This window comes from Drosophila elegans, unplaced genomic scaffold (genome assembly GCF_018152505.1).
Source record: "Drosophila elegans isolate 14027-0461.03 unplaced genomic scaffold, ASM1815250v1 contig_208, whole genome shotgun sequence".
Classification (NCBI taxonomy): Eukaryota; Metazoa; Arthropoda; class Insecta; order Diptera; family Drosophilidae; genus Drosophila; species Drosophila elegans.
This window is the reverse complement of record NW_024545578.1, coordinates 21,774,698-21,789,928: the sequence shown is the minus strand read 5'-3', so window position 1 is coordinate 21,789,928 and position 15,231 is coordinate 21,774,698. Positions and strand designations below refer to the sequence as shown.

The 15,231-nt window shown below is 35.9% G+C and overlaps 3 protein-coding genes across 5 annotated transcripts; 2 read left to right on the top strand and 1 right to left on the bottom strand.

Moving 5' to 3' along the window:
• Positions 1–231: 231 nt before the first annotated feature.
• On the bottom strand, positions 232–1,635 carry LOC108142199 (hydroxyacylglutathione hydrolase, mitochondrial). Of its 3 annotated transcripts, none has more exons than XM_017265886.1 (2): positions 1,569–1,635; positions 232–1,175 (listed from the first exon to the last, which is right to left on the bottom strand). In XM_017265886.1, the coding sequence occupies exon 2, from the start codon at positions 1,141–1,143 to the stop codon at positions 328–330; it is 816 nt and encodes a 271-aa protein (XP_017121375.1). In that variant the 5' UTR covers positions 1,144–1,175; positions 1,569–1,635; the 3' UTR covers positions 232–327. The 3 variants fall into 3 exon arrangements, with proteins under 3 accessions (XP_017121375.1, XP_017121373.1, XP_017121374.1); XM_017265884.1 differs by lacking the exon at positions 1,569–1,635 and adding an exon at positions 1,307–1,562; XM_017265885.1 differs by lacking the exon at positions 1,569–1,635 and adding an exon at positions 1,427–1,562.
• A 364-nt stretch (positions 1,636–1,999) lies between these two features.
• On the top strand, positions 2,000–3,170 carry LOC108142314. The gene has a single exon (XM_017266066.2). The coding sequence runs from the start codon at positions 2,062–2,064 to the stop codon at positions 3,076–3,078; it is 1,017 nt and encodes a 338-aa protein (XP_017121555.1). The 5' UTR covers positions 2,000–2,061; the 3' UTR covers positions 3,079–3,170.
• Positions 3,171–9,029: 5,859 nt separating this feature from the next.
• On the top strand, positions 9,030–15,169 carry LOC108142231 (homeobox protein SIX6). The gene is made up of 4 exons (XM_017265949.2): positions 9,030–9,723; positions 11,391–11,788; positions 11,894–12,411; positions 14,868–15,169. The coding sequence occupies exons 1-4, from the start codon at positions 9,564–9,566 to the stop codon at positions 14,971–14,973; spliced, it is 1,182 nt and encodes a 393-aa protein (XP_017121438.1). The 5' UTR covers positions 9,030–9,563; the 3' UTR covers positions 14,974–15,169.
• The last annotated feature ends 62 nt before the right edge of the window (positions 15,170–15,231 follow it).

Genomic DNA, 15,231 nt, shown 5'->3' with positions numbered 1-15,231 from the left:
ATCCGTTGCGGTTTGAACAAATACAAATTATCTATAACAAGGAAAAAAGCAAACAAAGCCAGAGTTTATATACCCTTGTAGATATTATAAAAATGTAATATGACCCCATGGCAGCTATATGAAATAGTAGTGCGATCTTTATAAAATCAAAACCGTTGTTATGAATTATTATTCTGACTTGACATAACTGTTTCATGCTATTGACTCTTACGAGTTATGGAAAGAATATAGTTTTCATTTCACAAATGACGTTAATTTTATTAACCATCAGATCCAATTTTAAATCACATATTTTAAAGTTTTATAGAAAGAAATGCCCAGACAATATTAGGCCTTGAAGGTGTCCTTCTCCTTGCGCAGCTTGCCCATGGTGACGATGGGATCGGTGGCTCCTCCGGCGTGTTTCTGCACGGTGGCCTCGTGGACGCGCATGAATGGATTCCAGGACTTCTCCTCGCCAATGGTCGAGGGAACAGTGGGATCCTGGGAGGCGCGACGATGCTTGGCCCACTCTATCCGCTGCTGGATGACCTCGTTGTCCGGCTCCACGTGGCGGGCGAAGCTCATGTTCTGCAGCGTGTACTCGTGGCCACAGAAGACCTTGGTGTCGTCCGGCAGGGCGGAGAGTTTGGTGCACAACGCCTCGTACATTTCCTCGGCGGTGCCCTCGAAGAAGCGTCCACATCCGCCCTGAAAAAGGGTGTCCCCGGTGAAAACGGCTCCCTCACCGCTGCCATCGCCCGCCGTGACATGGTAGCAAATGTGTCCGGTGGTGTGACATGGAGTGGACAAACACTTGACGTTCAGGCTGCCAATGGTGAAGCTATCATCCTGCTGAACCTTCTGGTTCAGGGCGCCAATCCTGTCATCGCCACCATAGACATCTAGCTGCTTTTCCCATAGCTTCACCAGCTTCTCATTGCCGCCAGCATGATCCCAGTGATGATGTGTGGTCAGTACCTTGTTGAGGGTCAGCTGCTCCTCCTGCACCGTCTTGATGACCAGTTCCGGTTCCACGGGATCCACCACGGCTGCCTCACGCGTCTTCGTGTCCACAATCAGATACATGTAGTTGTCCTGCAGGGCCGGCAGTATCTTAATCTCCATGCCCTCCAGTTTCACGTCCTCCAATGTGCTATGCATGCCTCTCAATCCCACTTTTCTGAGTTTTTGCACTGAAATCAGATATTCGGTTTGACATTGAGATTGACACGAAAAAAAACAGGTAGCAGGGCAAACAAGCAACGATAAATGGAAATGCAGGGCAAGAGATTAGATTAAACACAAATATACACAGATAGATTACGGTTGACGAGACTTGGACAGACGGGCACAGCCAGAAATCGTCTTCGAATTGCTCCAAAACCAGGGGAATCCGCTTGAGGAACCGCCAGCCGCAGACGCAATCGCAGTTTGCTGGACGAACCTCGGAAGTAGGTGGCGGTCAATTGGGTCTCCACTGTGGTGGCCACACTGCGCCAGGCGGCGGAAAACATTGCGGATGATTCTGATTTCTAGATTTAGCTAAAAGCGTGTGTGTTTTCTATGAATTAAATATGGCAAATTACAGTTGTTTTTTTTATCCTATTTCTTCGGATAAGCGAGAGTGACCGTTTTCAGAGCGGCTTAAAAAACCCAATAACGGAATTTAGAAAATACCAAAATATACTAAATTAAATAGCTGTGAAACCGACCATGGTTGGAAGCCGGGACGCGTTATTAGCATGGACTCTGACCATAAAAAAACCCGTTACTTTTCTTTATTATATTTTCTTATTTAATTTGTGTTTTCTTAGCAGTAGCTTTCAGTTTTACACCGGTTTGACCAATCAAAACTAACGTAAGAGTGAATTCTTTAGATCAAGAGAACCTTGTGTGTAACATCCCTTATAAAGACAAAATAATCAAATTCCGTTTGTAAATTCTTGAAGTTAAGAGAACTAAACCCATCAATATACATATATATCATATGTTCATTTCAACCTAGTAAACCCCCTAAAACATATGTCAGTTAGGTTTGAACTAGCTTGCCCATAGTAGAAAATATAAAATTACAGTCCAATGTCCGAATCGACTGATCCTCACTGCTCCACCTCAAAGTCCAACCTGATCAAAGTGCACCATGTGGGTGTAACTGCCAGGATGCAGTCGCCCTTGAAGAAGCTTCTGCCCCGGATGAATTCCTCCAGCGATTCGGATGTGTACCAGAACAGCCAGAACCAATACAACATGTTCAAGGACGTGGGGCGTGGTGAGATGACCGAGTCCACGGCTTCGGGTAGCTCCCCACATACTCTTTATCAGATGCACGCCGAACCGGTCAAGAGTCTGCTGAATCACTCGAAGGATAAACCGCAAAGGATCGAGTTCCAGCGCTACTCGAAGAAGCGACCACATGTGATTGTTCCAACAAGATCGGCTCCCAAGGTTAAGAGTCGTCGTTCGAAATCCCACAAAGCCTCGCAGGCGCAGAAGCAGAAACCGGGATTCCTGACCCGTTTGTTCGAATCACTGGACAAGATGTGCCAGTGCCAGCCTCAAAGCCCGAAGTCCATTATCGATGATCTGCCGGAGCCGAAGTGGAATCACAAGGAAGCCAGCCGGCACACCTGCATCGGTATCTATCCGTTTGAGCATGGATGCGCCGACTATCTGAGCACCACGGATACGCATCCGAAGATCAACGCCATTGTCCTGGCGGATCGGGCCACCACCTATGCCACCCACTTTTGGGCGGAACTCTTCGGACTGCTACACATCGCCGTGGCCTTTGTGGTGGCCTTCATCCTGCAGAGCTACCGATTTGTCCTATACTCGCTGGTCAACACCCTGATCGTCGGACTGCTCCACATGACCTCGGACTACATGTTGAAGCCCATTCTGACCATGATCTTCAATGGCTACCTCCAGCCGCCGTTGATTCTCCTCTATAACATCTTGTGCTCTGTGAGGGACATCCTGGAACCGGTGGCCAGTACCCTCAATAACTTTATGAAACCACTGGCCACCGTGGGAAATAGTTTTAGACTGGTGGATGTCAATTACCGACAGATCCATAAACTGGCCAAAGATGTTTGAGTGTGTGTTTTTTCTTAGTTTGTTAAATTGTTATTATGTTTCTGAGTTTTGTTAAATACGTACACAATATATTATTTTGGATTTGCGTTTTATTTATTTTTAAACTTTTGTTTTACAAATAGCTTTCGAAATTTAGAAAAGCTCTAATTCTTTTATATCATGGTTTAAATTTTGATAACGCCATAAATTACTTTTTATTATGATTTTTTAAAATATTAACATTGAGTTCTTATAAAATTAGTTCCCTATTTTCTCGGGGAATTCCCTTATTAAATTCCCCTTATAAATTCGTTTCATTTTCATTGTATTTTGTCACTGGTGTTTCTGGTCCATTCGTTTCTCTAGAGGGCGGAGCTATTACAACCCCTAAAATTTCAACAAGTTTTTCGTCAACTTCCCCAAACTCTTCAACACTCAAACACACAATATTACGCACATTTCAAAAACCAGCTCGGATTACATTGTTTTTCTTGTTTCATAGAAGTGTAGTTATGGTGACACACCCCCTACCCCACACAAACTGAAAATTTAAGGGTGAGTTCGGAGCTCAATTACGTTGAATGCAACATTTATGATTTATTTGCTCATTTTGCGGCTAGGGAAAGCATATGTCCAAAATAAAAAACAAAAACTGCACTAATTGTGTCCCGCGGGGTTTGAATTCATTTACAATTTAGGGTAAATCAAGGCGAATGAAACAAAGAATTTTATGGGTATTCAGGTAATATATGTTTTATAATTTATTTAAGAAATTTAAACTAGATTATTAAAGTAGCATTTTTAATTAAGCAAAATTTTTCCGTTCGCCTTATTAAGTCTTCAATTAATTAAAATGGTTTTAGTTTTTTCAAAAATTTTAACACCAGGAGTAAAAAATAATTTTTATTAGAACAAAAACATCATATCTATACCTTTTAGTAGTTCTTAATAATTCTTTGAACTCCACTACCGAGTTTGGATACCATTTGAAAACCAAGTTATGAATGGTTTGACGATTTTATCTCAAAACCTTTCTTTTGACCTTCACTAATCCCTGACCAGAAAATTTCTTAGAAATAATTCTTATTATAGTTTGCAAAAAGAAATCAATAAAACTGATCTACAAAAATGATGGCTATCAAGGGATTTAGTTTCCATTCCGCCTAAGTTTTTATGTTCAATGGAATTCCCATTCACAAGGTAAACACTGTAATCAATTATTATATTCAAATCTTTGCAGGTATTGTGTGGGTATACAAATAGTTGGACGGTGTTAAGCGGAAAAGTTGTAGTTTTGTTATTTATCAGTTGAGTGGAGAAAGGAAACACCAGCGGAGCTTTCATTAATGAGAATAATGAGCTGGTTGCCAACTAAGGATCGTCTTTCACTGCACCCCTTTCCGAGTTCTGAATGGGGAACCGGACTCACAGGCACTCAGCCCGCCCAATTAGCCGTAGAAATTGTTTAGGCGTTCGAGTATCCCGGCATATGTTTGAAATTAACGTGGAAAACACGCGAAGCATTGATTGATTTGCGTTACTAAGTGGCAGGGGAAAATAAAATTGTGTTTTCCTGGTTTTTCAGATTCTGAAGAGGATTAATTGGATGGTGTCGTTATGTCTCTGAAAATATTGTTTTAATCTTTTGAAAATATGAAAAATTAGGTTAAGATAATTTTTAAAAACATTTTTGAAATCTAATTAATCCATTTTAAAATATTAATTAATATAATTAATATTAAGAACTATCAAAAATTATTTTGTAATTTTAACATCCAAAAAAAAACCCATTATAACAATAAACATTGTTTTTCAAAGTATAATCTAACTTAAAATAAACTAAGGTCATAATATGGTAATTATAAGCATATTTAATTGGTTTATCAAATAGAAAATTTTAGATTTACATTTAAAACTTAACATTTCCATACTTAAAAAAAATAATGTGTAACACACTTAGATTTAAAGACAACACCCCTCGGGGCTAAGTCAGTACCGAACATTTTTAACTCAAAGAGAAAATATTTGGACTTTCATAATTTAAAAAATAAAAAAAAAAATAAATATATTTGTTAAGGATTTATTTTACTTCCTTTTTGCATTAAATCTTTATTATTATCTAATAATGTATTCCTAAAATAATGTTTTTGAAGAGAATATTAAACAACCCTTGATAAATCCGTGGGCAAATAAAATATATATTGTTTTGAAAGTCTTTATAACTTCCGAGTGACCTTTTAGGCCTGCTACATTGCTTAAAAAGTACGCAATGTTTGCCCAATTTTCCTGTTTCCAAATCGTATTAATTGGATTGTGCTGTGATGTGTCTATAAACACCTTTGTTTGCTACGCGTAATGCCCAAAACATTTTCGGGCTAAAGGTGCGAAAATCATTTGGCATCGCCAGACAAAACTCTCCCACACATAATACCTCGGTTGGCCCATTATTGTGTGATCGACAGGCGGATAAAGGGAATCCTCCTCATGAATGGGGAAGCAGACAGAATAGCGACAAGGTGACACCTTACAAAACGCTTTGTTGGGAATTTCGGGATTACAGATGGTAAGCTGTTTTCTGGGCTGCTCTATTTTCTGGTCTGGCCCGACCTGAAACTAGAATTTCGGGATTAACCGGGCAGGTTTTTCTCCTACTGGGATGATGACGTTTGCTAAATATCTCACAGTGTCCTGTCTCATTTTGCGAGAAGTTAAGTAATATGTTGAACGTCGACAGCGAAACAATGTACTACAATGGAAAACTATTGAAAAACTATTGAAAACCGATGGGCTGGCCAGCCACAAATGGTTATGCAAGAAGTTACAAGTAAATACAACAATTTGAGAAGAACATTGCGGATCTTGGTATGGAAAATTGAGTAATAGTTGGAGATTATCGCAAAGTGCTTGAAAATTCTGGGTATTTTAGGGGATAATATATGGCCGAATGATGCAAAAAGTTGGAACTTAGCTGAAATGTGAGAAGAGCTACTTAAAAAGTATTAGCCAGGAAGTACTTTTTATCATCGGATGTGCGGATTAGGATGAGATTAGATGGCTGAATTTTACAAGCACTGCTTATACAAAAGTTATGCGAAATATATTAAATAAGTATTAAACGGAAATGTTTAGAGTTGTACATGGTGTCAATTAAAAAGCTATATCTTATCTTAAAAAATAAAAATGTTTTATAAACTTGATATACTTTTTGTGTGCATTGTTAATGTTAAAGTAAATAACGCATTTTTTTCTTTATAGTTTATTACAGAAATAATGTCTTATTTTCCAAACTTTATTAAGATTTTAAGTAATCAAAATTTTTAAATTATCACAAAAAACGTATTTATTTAACATGAAACTACTTTTAGCTATATTTCTAATCCTTTTCTTATTTTTTCTTCTATGTTTTTTATTCGAACTTGGAGTGTATTTAAGCGGTCCGATGCGAATTGCATTCATGCGCTTGCATTATTTAAGAAACAGACACCAGACGCCCGAGGGAAAAATTCAGCTTGGCTCAGCTAAACACGATAGTGTGGGAACCAAAAGACGCGTTTGCACGAAGCTACAAAAAAGTCGCAAATAAAGCTTCGTTTGATTTAGCCTGACAGCTTTGCATGCGATCCCTAAGTCCTGACACGTGATTTTAATAATGGAATTAGTTCGGCTGAGATTACAATCCTTTCACTGCGGTCAATTAGAGGGCACACCTATGCAAAAGGGAGTTGCCACGCAACAGGGGTAGCATGGAAATTCTATACCTCTAAATAAGCTTTTATATGTCCTATGACAATAAACAAATTTTATTAGTCTTTATAATAATTATAAAAATTATATAAAAACTAATTAGGTCAAATTTTTTTTTTATAAATATTTCAAATATATATTTATAGACCCAAAAAAATATATACGCATCGGGTAACAGGCAACTTTTTGTAATTGAAGAAAAATAATACATTTTATCATTTATTTACTGAACTTATCTTATTTTAAATTTTTTAAAATTTTTTTTACATATTACAAAGATAATCTTAGCTCTGAGTATCAACACTAAATGCAAAAAGAATAAATCTCTTTAAAAATATTGACCGAAATTTTTGTTTAAATTGCTCTAAAATGTTTCTTATGAAAAAAAATATTTTAGATTAAATAAATCATTTATTTAAGCATTTATTATTTTAAAATATATTTTTGAATTGCTCAACACTAAAGTGTCGTTAGAAAAAAAATGTCAAGGTTCAATAATTTCCAATTAAAAACATTTTTGAGATATTTTAAAACTATTTTTGTCTTAGATGATCTGTTAAGTGCAGGAAAAAATAAATAGAATATAACACAATTTGTTTAAATTGCTCTAATATGTTTCTTAAGAAAAATAGTCTAAGTTAAATTAATCTATGATTTTAGCACTTATTATTTTAAAATATATTTTTGACTTGCTCAGCACTAAAGTGTCTTACGTAACAAATATGTTAAGATTCAATAATTCCCAATTAAAACATTTTTGAGATATAACTGTTTTAGTCTTAGATAATCTGTCAAGTGCAGGAAAAAAAAAATAGAATAAACTCCAAATAAGTAGGCCTAATCCGAATCACCTTCGCACCTGTGACTCAGTGCGCTCTCATGATGAAAACCGAGGGGATATAAAGTTGTAATAATAATGTTCGGGGTGCTGATGATGTTGGCTGTGACAAATCTGGGTTTTTGGGACTGCGTCAAGGGGATTTGCGAGTGTGACGAAATCATCAACCCTCCCAATTTGATGCTTAATGAATTCCCTTCGACAACAAACAGAATCAGAATCCGAAGAGTGCTCCTGTTTCTGTTCCTGTTCCTGGGGCAACGTAATTGTTTGGCCTTTTTGTGGATTGTCACCTTTGTCATGTCACTTTTATTTCATTTTATTTCATCACACCATTTCGCGTTGAATGCAGTCGAGAGGAGCGTTTTGTAATTGAAATTTGATCCCACTAGATGAGCAGCAGAAGGAATTTTCCCAATCCCAGCCTCAGTTGAGCGTCAAATTGCACCGAGTCTGACTTTTATACCTATTGCATACATAGACGGTTATCTCTAGGTCGAAATTACCAAAATTACACTTCTTAATATTTAATAATTAAATACATTAATATTAATTAACACATTAGGTTTGTAGAGGTAAGAGCGTTGTTCAATTTAGGATAAATTATTTTAAAATTGTTAAAGGCAATTTAACTGCCATTAAAAATAAGTGGTAGTATTTTTTAATAATAATAATACCAAATAGTAATTGGGACTATGAATTTAAAATATTAATATAAATATTAACTTTTATTGGCGTTAATAATAACACATAAAAGGATTCTCTTTTTTTTTGTTTTTGGGGTCATTTTGTCTTTAAATAAATTCAATGTAATTCTGTTTTCAATTTGTATACATGTATAAATATTTTTAAAATAATTATTTTTAATTAAAAAATAACAATAAAATATTTTGTGCTGCTTGAAAGAAACTTTTTTTTATTTTGATGTTTCCATTTTTTGTTAACTAAAAATGTGCTTCTTTGGTTTTGAATTGAAGAAGCTCGACTGTGTAAAGCAGCACTCCAAATTAAGCAATGTCACAGAAATCCGATGTAAATTCCTAGAAACAGCACACGGGCATTCATTAGACACCCTCAAAAACGCTAATGAGGTCATGATGTTTCCAAATCCAAGACCCTATTCTGCCCCTAGATAGAATGAACCGGAGAACCATGCGAAAAATGTTATCACAGCCGAGAGATAGAGATAATGGGACAAAATGGCTGCCAAGGGTTACGCCCACCGGCGCAAAGCGGAAGCGGAACTACCCCTAAATTGGCCAGATTGCAACCAGTTAACGATGGCCGTTCCAATCAACCAAACGTTCCGCAGGCAAAAACGGAACGATTTGAAACGGAACACACCCTTGGAATGCAGTTTTCTATAGCTTGCAGTCGAGTTTGAAGAGCGGACGCGTCAAGTCGCAAGGAAATAATCGGTCCCGAAATATATACAAATAAATAAAATAAATAAAAGTTTCTGGAATACCAAAAACAGATAAATTTGTTGTGCAAATAAATTAAAAGGATATCAAGTCAATAAAAAGTTGTACTAATAAATATCCATAAAAGCAGTTATAAATTCATATGAAATCAGAATAATTAAAATAAACATATTTCAAAAAGTTAAGTTATTTTAATTTTAAACACAGTAGTCAGCCACAAAGCATATAAAAAAAACAGAGATTACACAGTGAACTAAAAATAAATTAAAGTGATACAAAAAATGTTCATTGTTAAAACAAGTTGATTTCATCCGCGTTTAGAAAAAAAAACAAAAAAACACAAACATTTATAATACATATCAATAAATAGCAAGGATAAGGATAAGTTAAAATCATGAATTGAAATTAATAAGATTGTTATACAACCACAAACCTTCCATAATATTAAACTATAACAAATCAAACGCAATCGGAACTTGGTTCAGCAAAATTGCTGCATAATGTTTGACAAGAACATGGATGGCAACAATTTATCGGTCTCCATTAGCGGCGACTTGGACTCCACAAGTTCCGGCGGCACTTCCTCGGATCACTCGGCTGTCCAACAGGATAATCTTAGTTCGCCGATGGCCTACGGATCACTATTCCTTCCCAATGCTGGTGAGTGCCACCAGATCCATAGACATAGACATAGACTTCTATATATTCAAATCGGATCCAACTAGGTCTAGCCTTATCGGTGCAAATAGTCTAGAGACAAGAGCGACATATCATGTTTCGGGACTGAGGCGTCAATGAGGCGCTGCATAAACAATTAAAGCCTGGGACTTTTATTCTGCTGAGAAGCACACATTTTTGAGGACTGCATGCATAGGGTGTAGGATGGGGTTGAGCTTTTTTATAATCAGTTTATAAAAAGCATATATATATATATATTTTTTTTGGGAATATATCTCCGTTGATCAATGAGTCGTTTTGTTTGAAATACAAATTAGTGTCCTCTATACACATGTTTTCAATAGAAAGTTCAAATTCTCATTATTATTGATTTCATTCTTTCTTTAATAAATAATAAAGAGAATTTTAAAAAATGATGAATTTAATATTTCGACGTGCAAAGGATAAATTTTGTTTATTACTTGAAAAAAAATATTTTAATTAAGACTGGAAAGTATATAAAATGATCCTAACAAATAGTCCCCTATTTTTATTCATATAAAAAAAACCTCTTTATGTTTTCGCTAATTAATTTATATTCTATTTCACTTTTGTTTAGTTTTATTTATACCAATATATTGTAATAAGTTAGAAAAATGTATATTACTTTAAACAAATTAAATTAAACTAAAAGGGTCCCAAAAAATAGTTCCCTATTTTTATTCATATAAATAAAGACCTAACGTTTTCGCAATTTTTTTATAAAATTCTTTTAAACTATTTTTTGGATTTACTTACCATGTGACCTCTTATAATCTTTTTAAAAGAAATAAAAGTATAGTAAATTAAACATATTTAATTAAACTAAATAGATCATTTACTTTATTAGTTATTATCTTAGTAAATACAACTTAATCTATTTACAAAAAAGGGCACCCGCAATTCGCCCATTTATTTCGTTACCCCAAGCAATGCACCATCAAATGAATTATGTTTTATAACATTTACATATTCACAACTGCACATGCACACAAATTTACTTATGCACATGTACGTAAGCATATCGCATTTATTTATTTATTTGCTTGATGTCTCTTTCGGGCCTCAATATGATCCACAGTCCCCGTCTGAGGTGTCGAAAGACAACGATCGCTTCGGCGATGTCGGGTATTCGATTAGTCACATTCTGATTTTGGGGTCCCCTGGGGGAAGGTGGGGTCTTTCATTGACCACCGAAATGGCACGTGAGAACGAACGATATATAACTAATCTTGGGTGTCAGATAAACGTAGTGGATTTCGAAGACAGTTCTTTGAAAATCTTCCAGAAATTATTTAGAGTTTCTAGAAAATAAATTATTTGATTAACTATTTTGCTATCTATTGCTTATAATTATGTTTGAAATATATTATCAAAATTTAAGTTGCAACGCTTTCCAGTGAAAGTCTTACTGCAAAATCTAAAATAATATATTCAAAATATACCTACAAGATTTTAAATGACAGCAAATTATATTTGGCGAAGTGATGCATATAATACATATTAAATATAAAAAAATATTTAATAAAAAAAAAAGTTTAAAAAAACCTTCATGTAAAATATTTATTTGTAATGTTTGTTATTTTGTTTTTACAATCTTAAATAATAATGTATATATCTTTAATATTAAGGTTATCGAGGAAACCTTTCGTGCAAAACAGTTCTACAATTAGATAAATTTGCACCCTATGAGGGGGCGGAAAAGGATCATCTGCTGGAGCGACGTTTCCAGGATATAACCAACGACTATGATAAGTCGCCGCCGCCCACCGCCTCGACCACGCCCACCCACTATCCCAGCCTAAATAGCATAATATTCGAGAACGGCAGTGGGCCAAACCTGGGGGATCTCAATGGGAACACGAAAACGGATTCCTTATGCGGCTTGCAGAGGAGTGCCGGTGGATTGGGCGGTAATCCTGGAAGTGGTGGTGGTCACCTCATCTCCAATCTCACGTCCGCCCACAATATGTCCGCAGTAGGCAGCTTTCCCATCGATGCCAAAATGCTGCAGTTCTCCACGGATCAGGTAAGAGATCCTAGATTTAAGGGTTAAAAAGAAATTAAAAATCGTATAAAAATTAAAAAATAAATATAAATCGAGAACCTACTTCACTTCTGATATTTGCTCCAGATCCAGTGCATGTGCGAGGCTCTGCAGCAGAAGGGTGACATCGAGAAGCTGACCACGTTCCTCTGCAGCCTGCCACCCAGCGAATTCTTCAAGACCAACGAGAGTGTCCTGCGGGCCCGTGCCATGGTGGCCTACAATCTGGGCCAGTTCCATGAGCTGTACAATTTGCTGGAGGCGCACTGCTTCTCGATCAAATACCATGTGGATCTGCAGAATCTCTGGTTTAAGGCGCACTACAAGGAGGCCGAGAAGGTGCGCGGTCGTCCACTCGGGGCGGTGGACAAGTACCGCCTGCGGAAAAAGTATCCGCTGCCCAAGACGATCTGGGATGGCGAGGAGACGGTGTACTGCTTCAAGGAGAAGTCGCGGAATGCCCTCAAGGACTGTTACCTCACCAATCGCTATCCCACGCCCGACGAGAAGAAGACGCTGGCCAAGAAGACCGGCCTCACGCTCACCCAGGTCTCCAACTGGTTCAAGAACCGTCGCCAAAGGGACCGCACGCCCCAGCAGAGACCGTAAGTTGAGCCAGTCTTAGAGTCAACCAGTTGAAACCACACCTACACCTAAGTACCCACTAAAAAAAATAGGCTGAATTAGTGGTTTTAAAAATAATACAAAGGGGTTAATACAAGACAGAAAACTATTATCAAACAGTGTTGTGACTAATTAACTACTTTTCTAAGGTGGTTTTGAAATTTAATAATAATTCAGCAAGTTATTTAGAAGAGAAGTTTTTAAAAAGCTTTTACATTTAATAAGAGGCGCATTCATAAAAACTTTTTAATTAGGAATTCACATAAGAACAAGATAAGAATATGAACCGCGAATTCTTCAGGAGTGTAAATACGTATTACGTTACGTTATGTATGCCGTATAATAATACATTTTTAGAAAGCTACTAATTATTAGCCAAAGCACCTTCTTATAATCAATTAAAAAAAAAAGTTTCAGAGTTCTTATCAAGAAAAACTAGGCATTTTAAAAATCAATGGTAATTAAGTAATTTTAATTAATAGATTTTTCATTAACATTAGCAATACTTTCTAATGTAAAGTTATTTCAGTAGCATTACTTTTGAGAAATCTAATGAAATATTTTTTATTGGCATCTAATGAAATTTGGGTTCTGTTCATTACTTTCTTGGCATCTAATGCGAGGTTTTTCAATGCTAATAAAACACATTTCCATTGTCATTGCTTTTAAGAAATCTAATGAAATATTTTTTTTAGTAGCAATACTCTTTTGAAAATAATTTTCCTTTGCATTACTGTGAAATCAATGATAGTGCTTAAGAGCGAAACTCAGGAAAACTCATATAATTTAAAAGCTATTCTCAATTTAAACATGGTTTCAGTAATTTTCTCCTTAGATGATTTAACAATGTTTTTTTTTTTCTCCCAATGATTTTAAGGCCTTTTTTATAGTTTAACAGCTTTCTGTGGTAACCTAGTCAAATTTTCTTCTTAAAAACATTAAGCTAGGAATATAACTTATTGATCAACAATTTAAAAAGAATATAAGGATTTGAAAATCATACAAATGAAATTAGCCAAATATAAAATCATTCCTAAAATTCAGAAAACATGAAAGTAAAAAGTATGATTTTAGTTCAGTGAATAATGTTTAGTTTGGTTTACTCTGAAAAAATCGAAGTTACATATTTCCGTTTTGAGTGTAGTTTAGATTTTCTTATTATTTCCCTGAACGTCACTTGGTAACCCCGACATGCCAGTTTCCATTTCCTTATAACTCGTAAAACAATTCATTCAACACTTGAGCCGAGTTCGCCCTAGAACGAAACTTCGAAATCCGAACGAATATAATCAATTGTTTTTCGAATTGGCATTAAAAATCGTTTGTAAGTGACCGTAAAACACTTGTGCGTCCAGTCCGCCCACTTGAGCGTGTTTTATGTCCAATTTCGGCCGGCTCCTTGCACGGTCCTCTGCATATTTATAGAGCCAAGGGACTCGGGACGTGCCCGGCTCCTAACGCAGCGCATGCGTGTAGCATGTGCCCCTCATCGCACCCCGAATCCCTCGTCCCTCATCCCTCGTCCCTCATCCCGGATCCCGGATCCCGCTGCTCGATCGCATCGCCTCTCCAGGGGCGTCAAATTGCAGCACACCACATACCACATTCGAACTCACAAGTGGACTAAATGTGTTCTTTTTAGCTGTTAAAAAATATACAGTCTCACTTCTATAACTAGAACGTTACTCTGCTCACATAAGAAACTTTAATAGTGGAGTTCTCCAGTTTCAATCCAATATTTTATTTTATTGGACATCAGATGGAATAATGTACAAATTTATAGTCCATTTTTTTATAACTGAGTTATAAGAGTTTGTGCATACTAAGACTATTAGAAACTTAAATGGTTCGAGAGAAATGGGGGAGAAAGTGCTAAAGAAAATTTTCAGAATATCTAAGCTGTTTTATTTAGTTAGTTTCTTTTTCGGTGCACTGCTTTGAAAGTGTTTAGTAACAAGGCTTGATTATATTGTGAATTTTTGTAACGACTGCGAAAATATTAGAATAAACTAAAATTCATTTTTAGTTAATATATGATATTACTTTATTTTTTTGTGTTGCTGTGTATAAAACAAAGAAAATCATATTTTTTAAGCTTAAGCATTCATTCCATTTTTAATGTGTTGGCACTTAAAAATATAAACTGTATGTGATATCAACAACTAAAATACCATCCTTTTTTGTCGTTGGCGACTTTTTTATTTAATTAAACAATTGGTGTAAAATATACAATTGCTAAGCTTCATATCTGAAAGCAGCCAAAGTAATTTATGTAAAAAGGCCTTCCCTCAAACCAAATATTATATAATACGAAACAACAAATTTCTAACTCTAACTAATTCCTAACTAAATAAACCAGTCTAATAATCAGTTAGTGAGTTATATGCTGTTATAAATTGCCTGACTGTAATTCCCATTGTTATTTGTTTCATTTCAGTGACATTATGTCGGTGCTGCCTGTGGGCCAATTGGATGGAAACGGCTTCCCGCGCATGTTCAATGCTCCCAGCTATTATCCCGAAACGATTTTCAATGGGCAATAAACCTCGATCCAGGCGAGGCTGTTTTTTTGTGTAAATAAAGCGTATTGCGTTTTTAAGTTAGGACAAAAGCAAATGGATAAATGGTCATCTAATGGCACTTCTTCGTTAGCCTTAGAATAAATTAATTTTTGCTTTATGTATTGTACAATAATAATAACAAAACAAATGGCAGTAGATCAATAAATTCGAAATACTATGTTTCTGCGAATTTTATTTCAGAAGAGTAAGTCATATCCTGTAATGAATGTCCGTTTACTA

What these genes read in the sequence shown, in the direction of transcription:
- LOC108142231 (XM_017265949.2), top strand. Translation starts at nt 9,564, where the DNA reads ATGTTTGACAAGAACATGGATGGCAACAATTTATCGGTCTCCATTAGC. An exon ending in ACTATTCCTTCCCAATGCTG is followed by an intron (nt 9,724 to 11,390) that starts GTGAGTGCCACC and finishes TTTAATATTAAG; the next exon opens with GTTATCGAGGAAACCTTTCG. An exon ending in TGCAGTTCTCCACGGATCAG is followed by an intron (nt 11,789 to 11,893) that starts GTAAGAGATCCT and finishes TATTTGCTCCAG; the next exon opens with ATCCAGTGCATGTGCGAGGC.
- LOC108142314 (XM_017266066.2), top strand. Translation starts at nt 2,062, where the DNA reads ATGTCCGAATCGACTGATCCTCACTGCTCCACCTCAAAGTCCAACCTG.
- LOC108142199 (XM_017265884.1), bottom strand. Translation starts at nt 1,496, where the DNA reads ATGTTTTCCGCCGCCTGGCGCAGTGTGGCCACCACAGTGGAGACCCAA. An exon ending in CTGTCCAAGTCTCGTCAACC is followed by an intron (nt 1,176 to 1,306) that starts GTAATCTATCTG and finishes ATCTGATTTCAG; the next exon opens with TGCAAAAACTCAGAAAAGTG.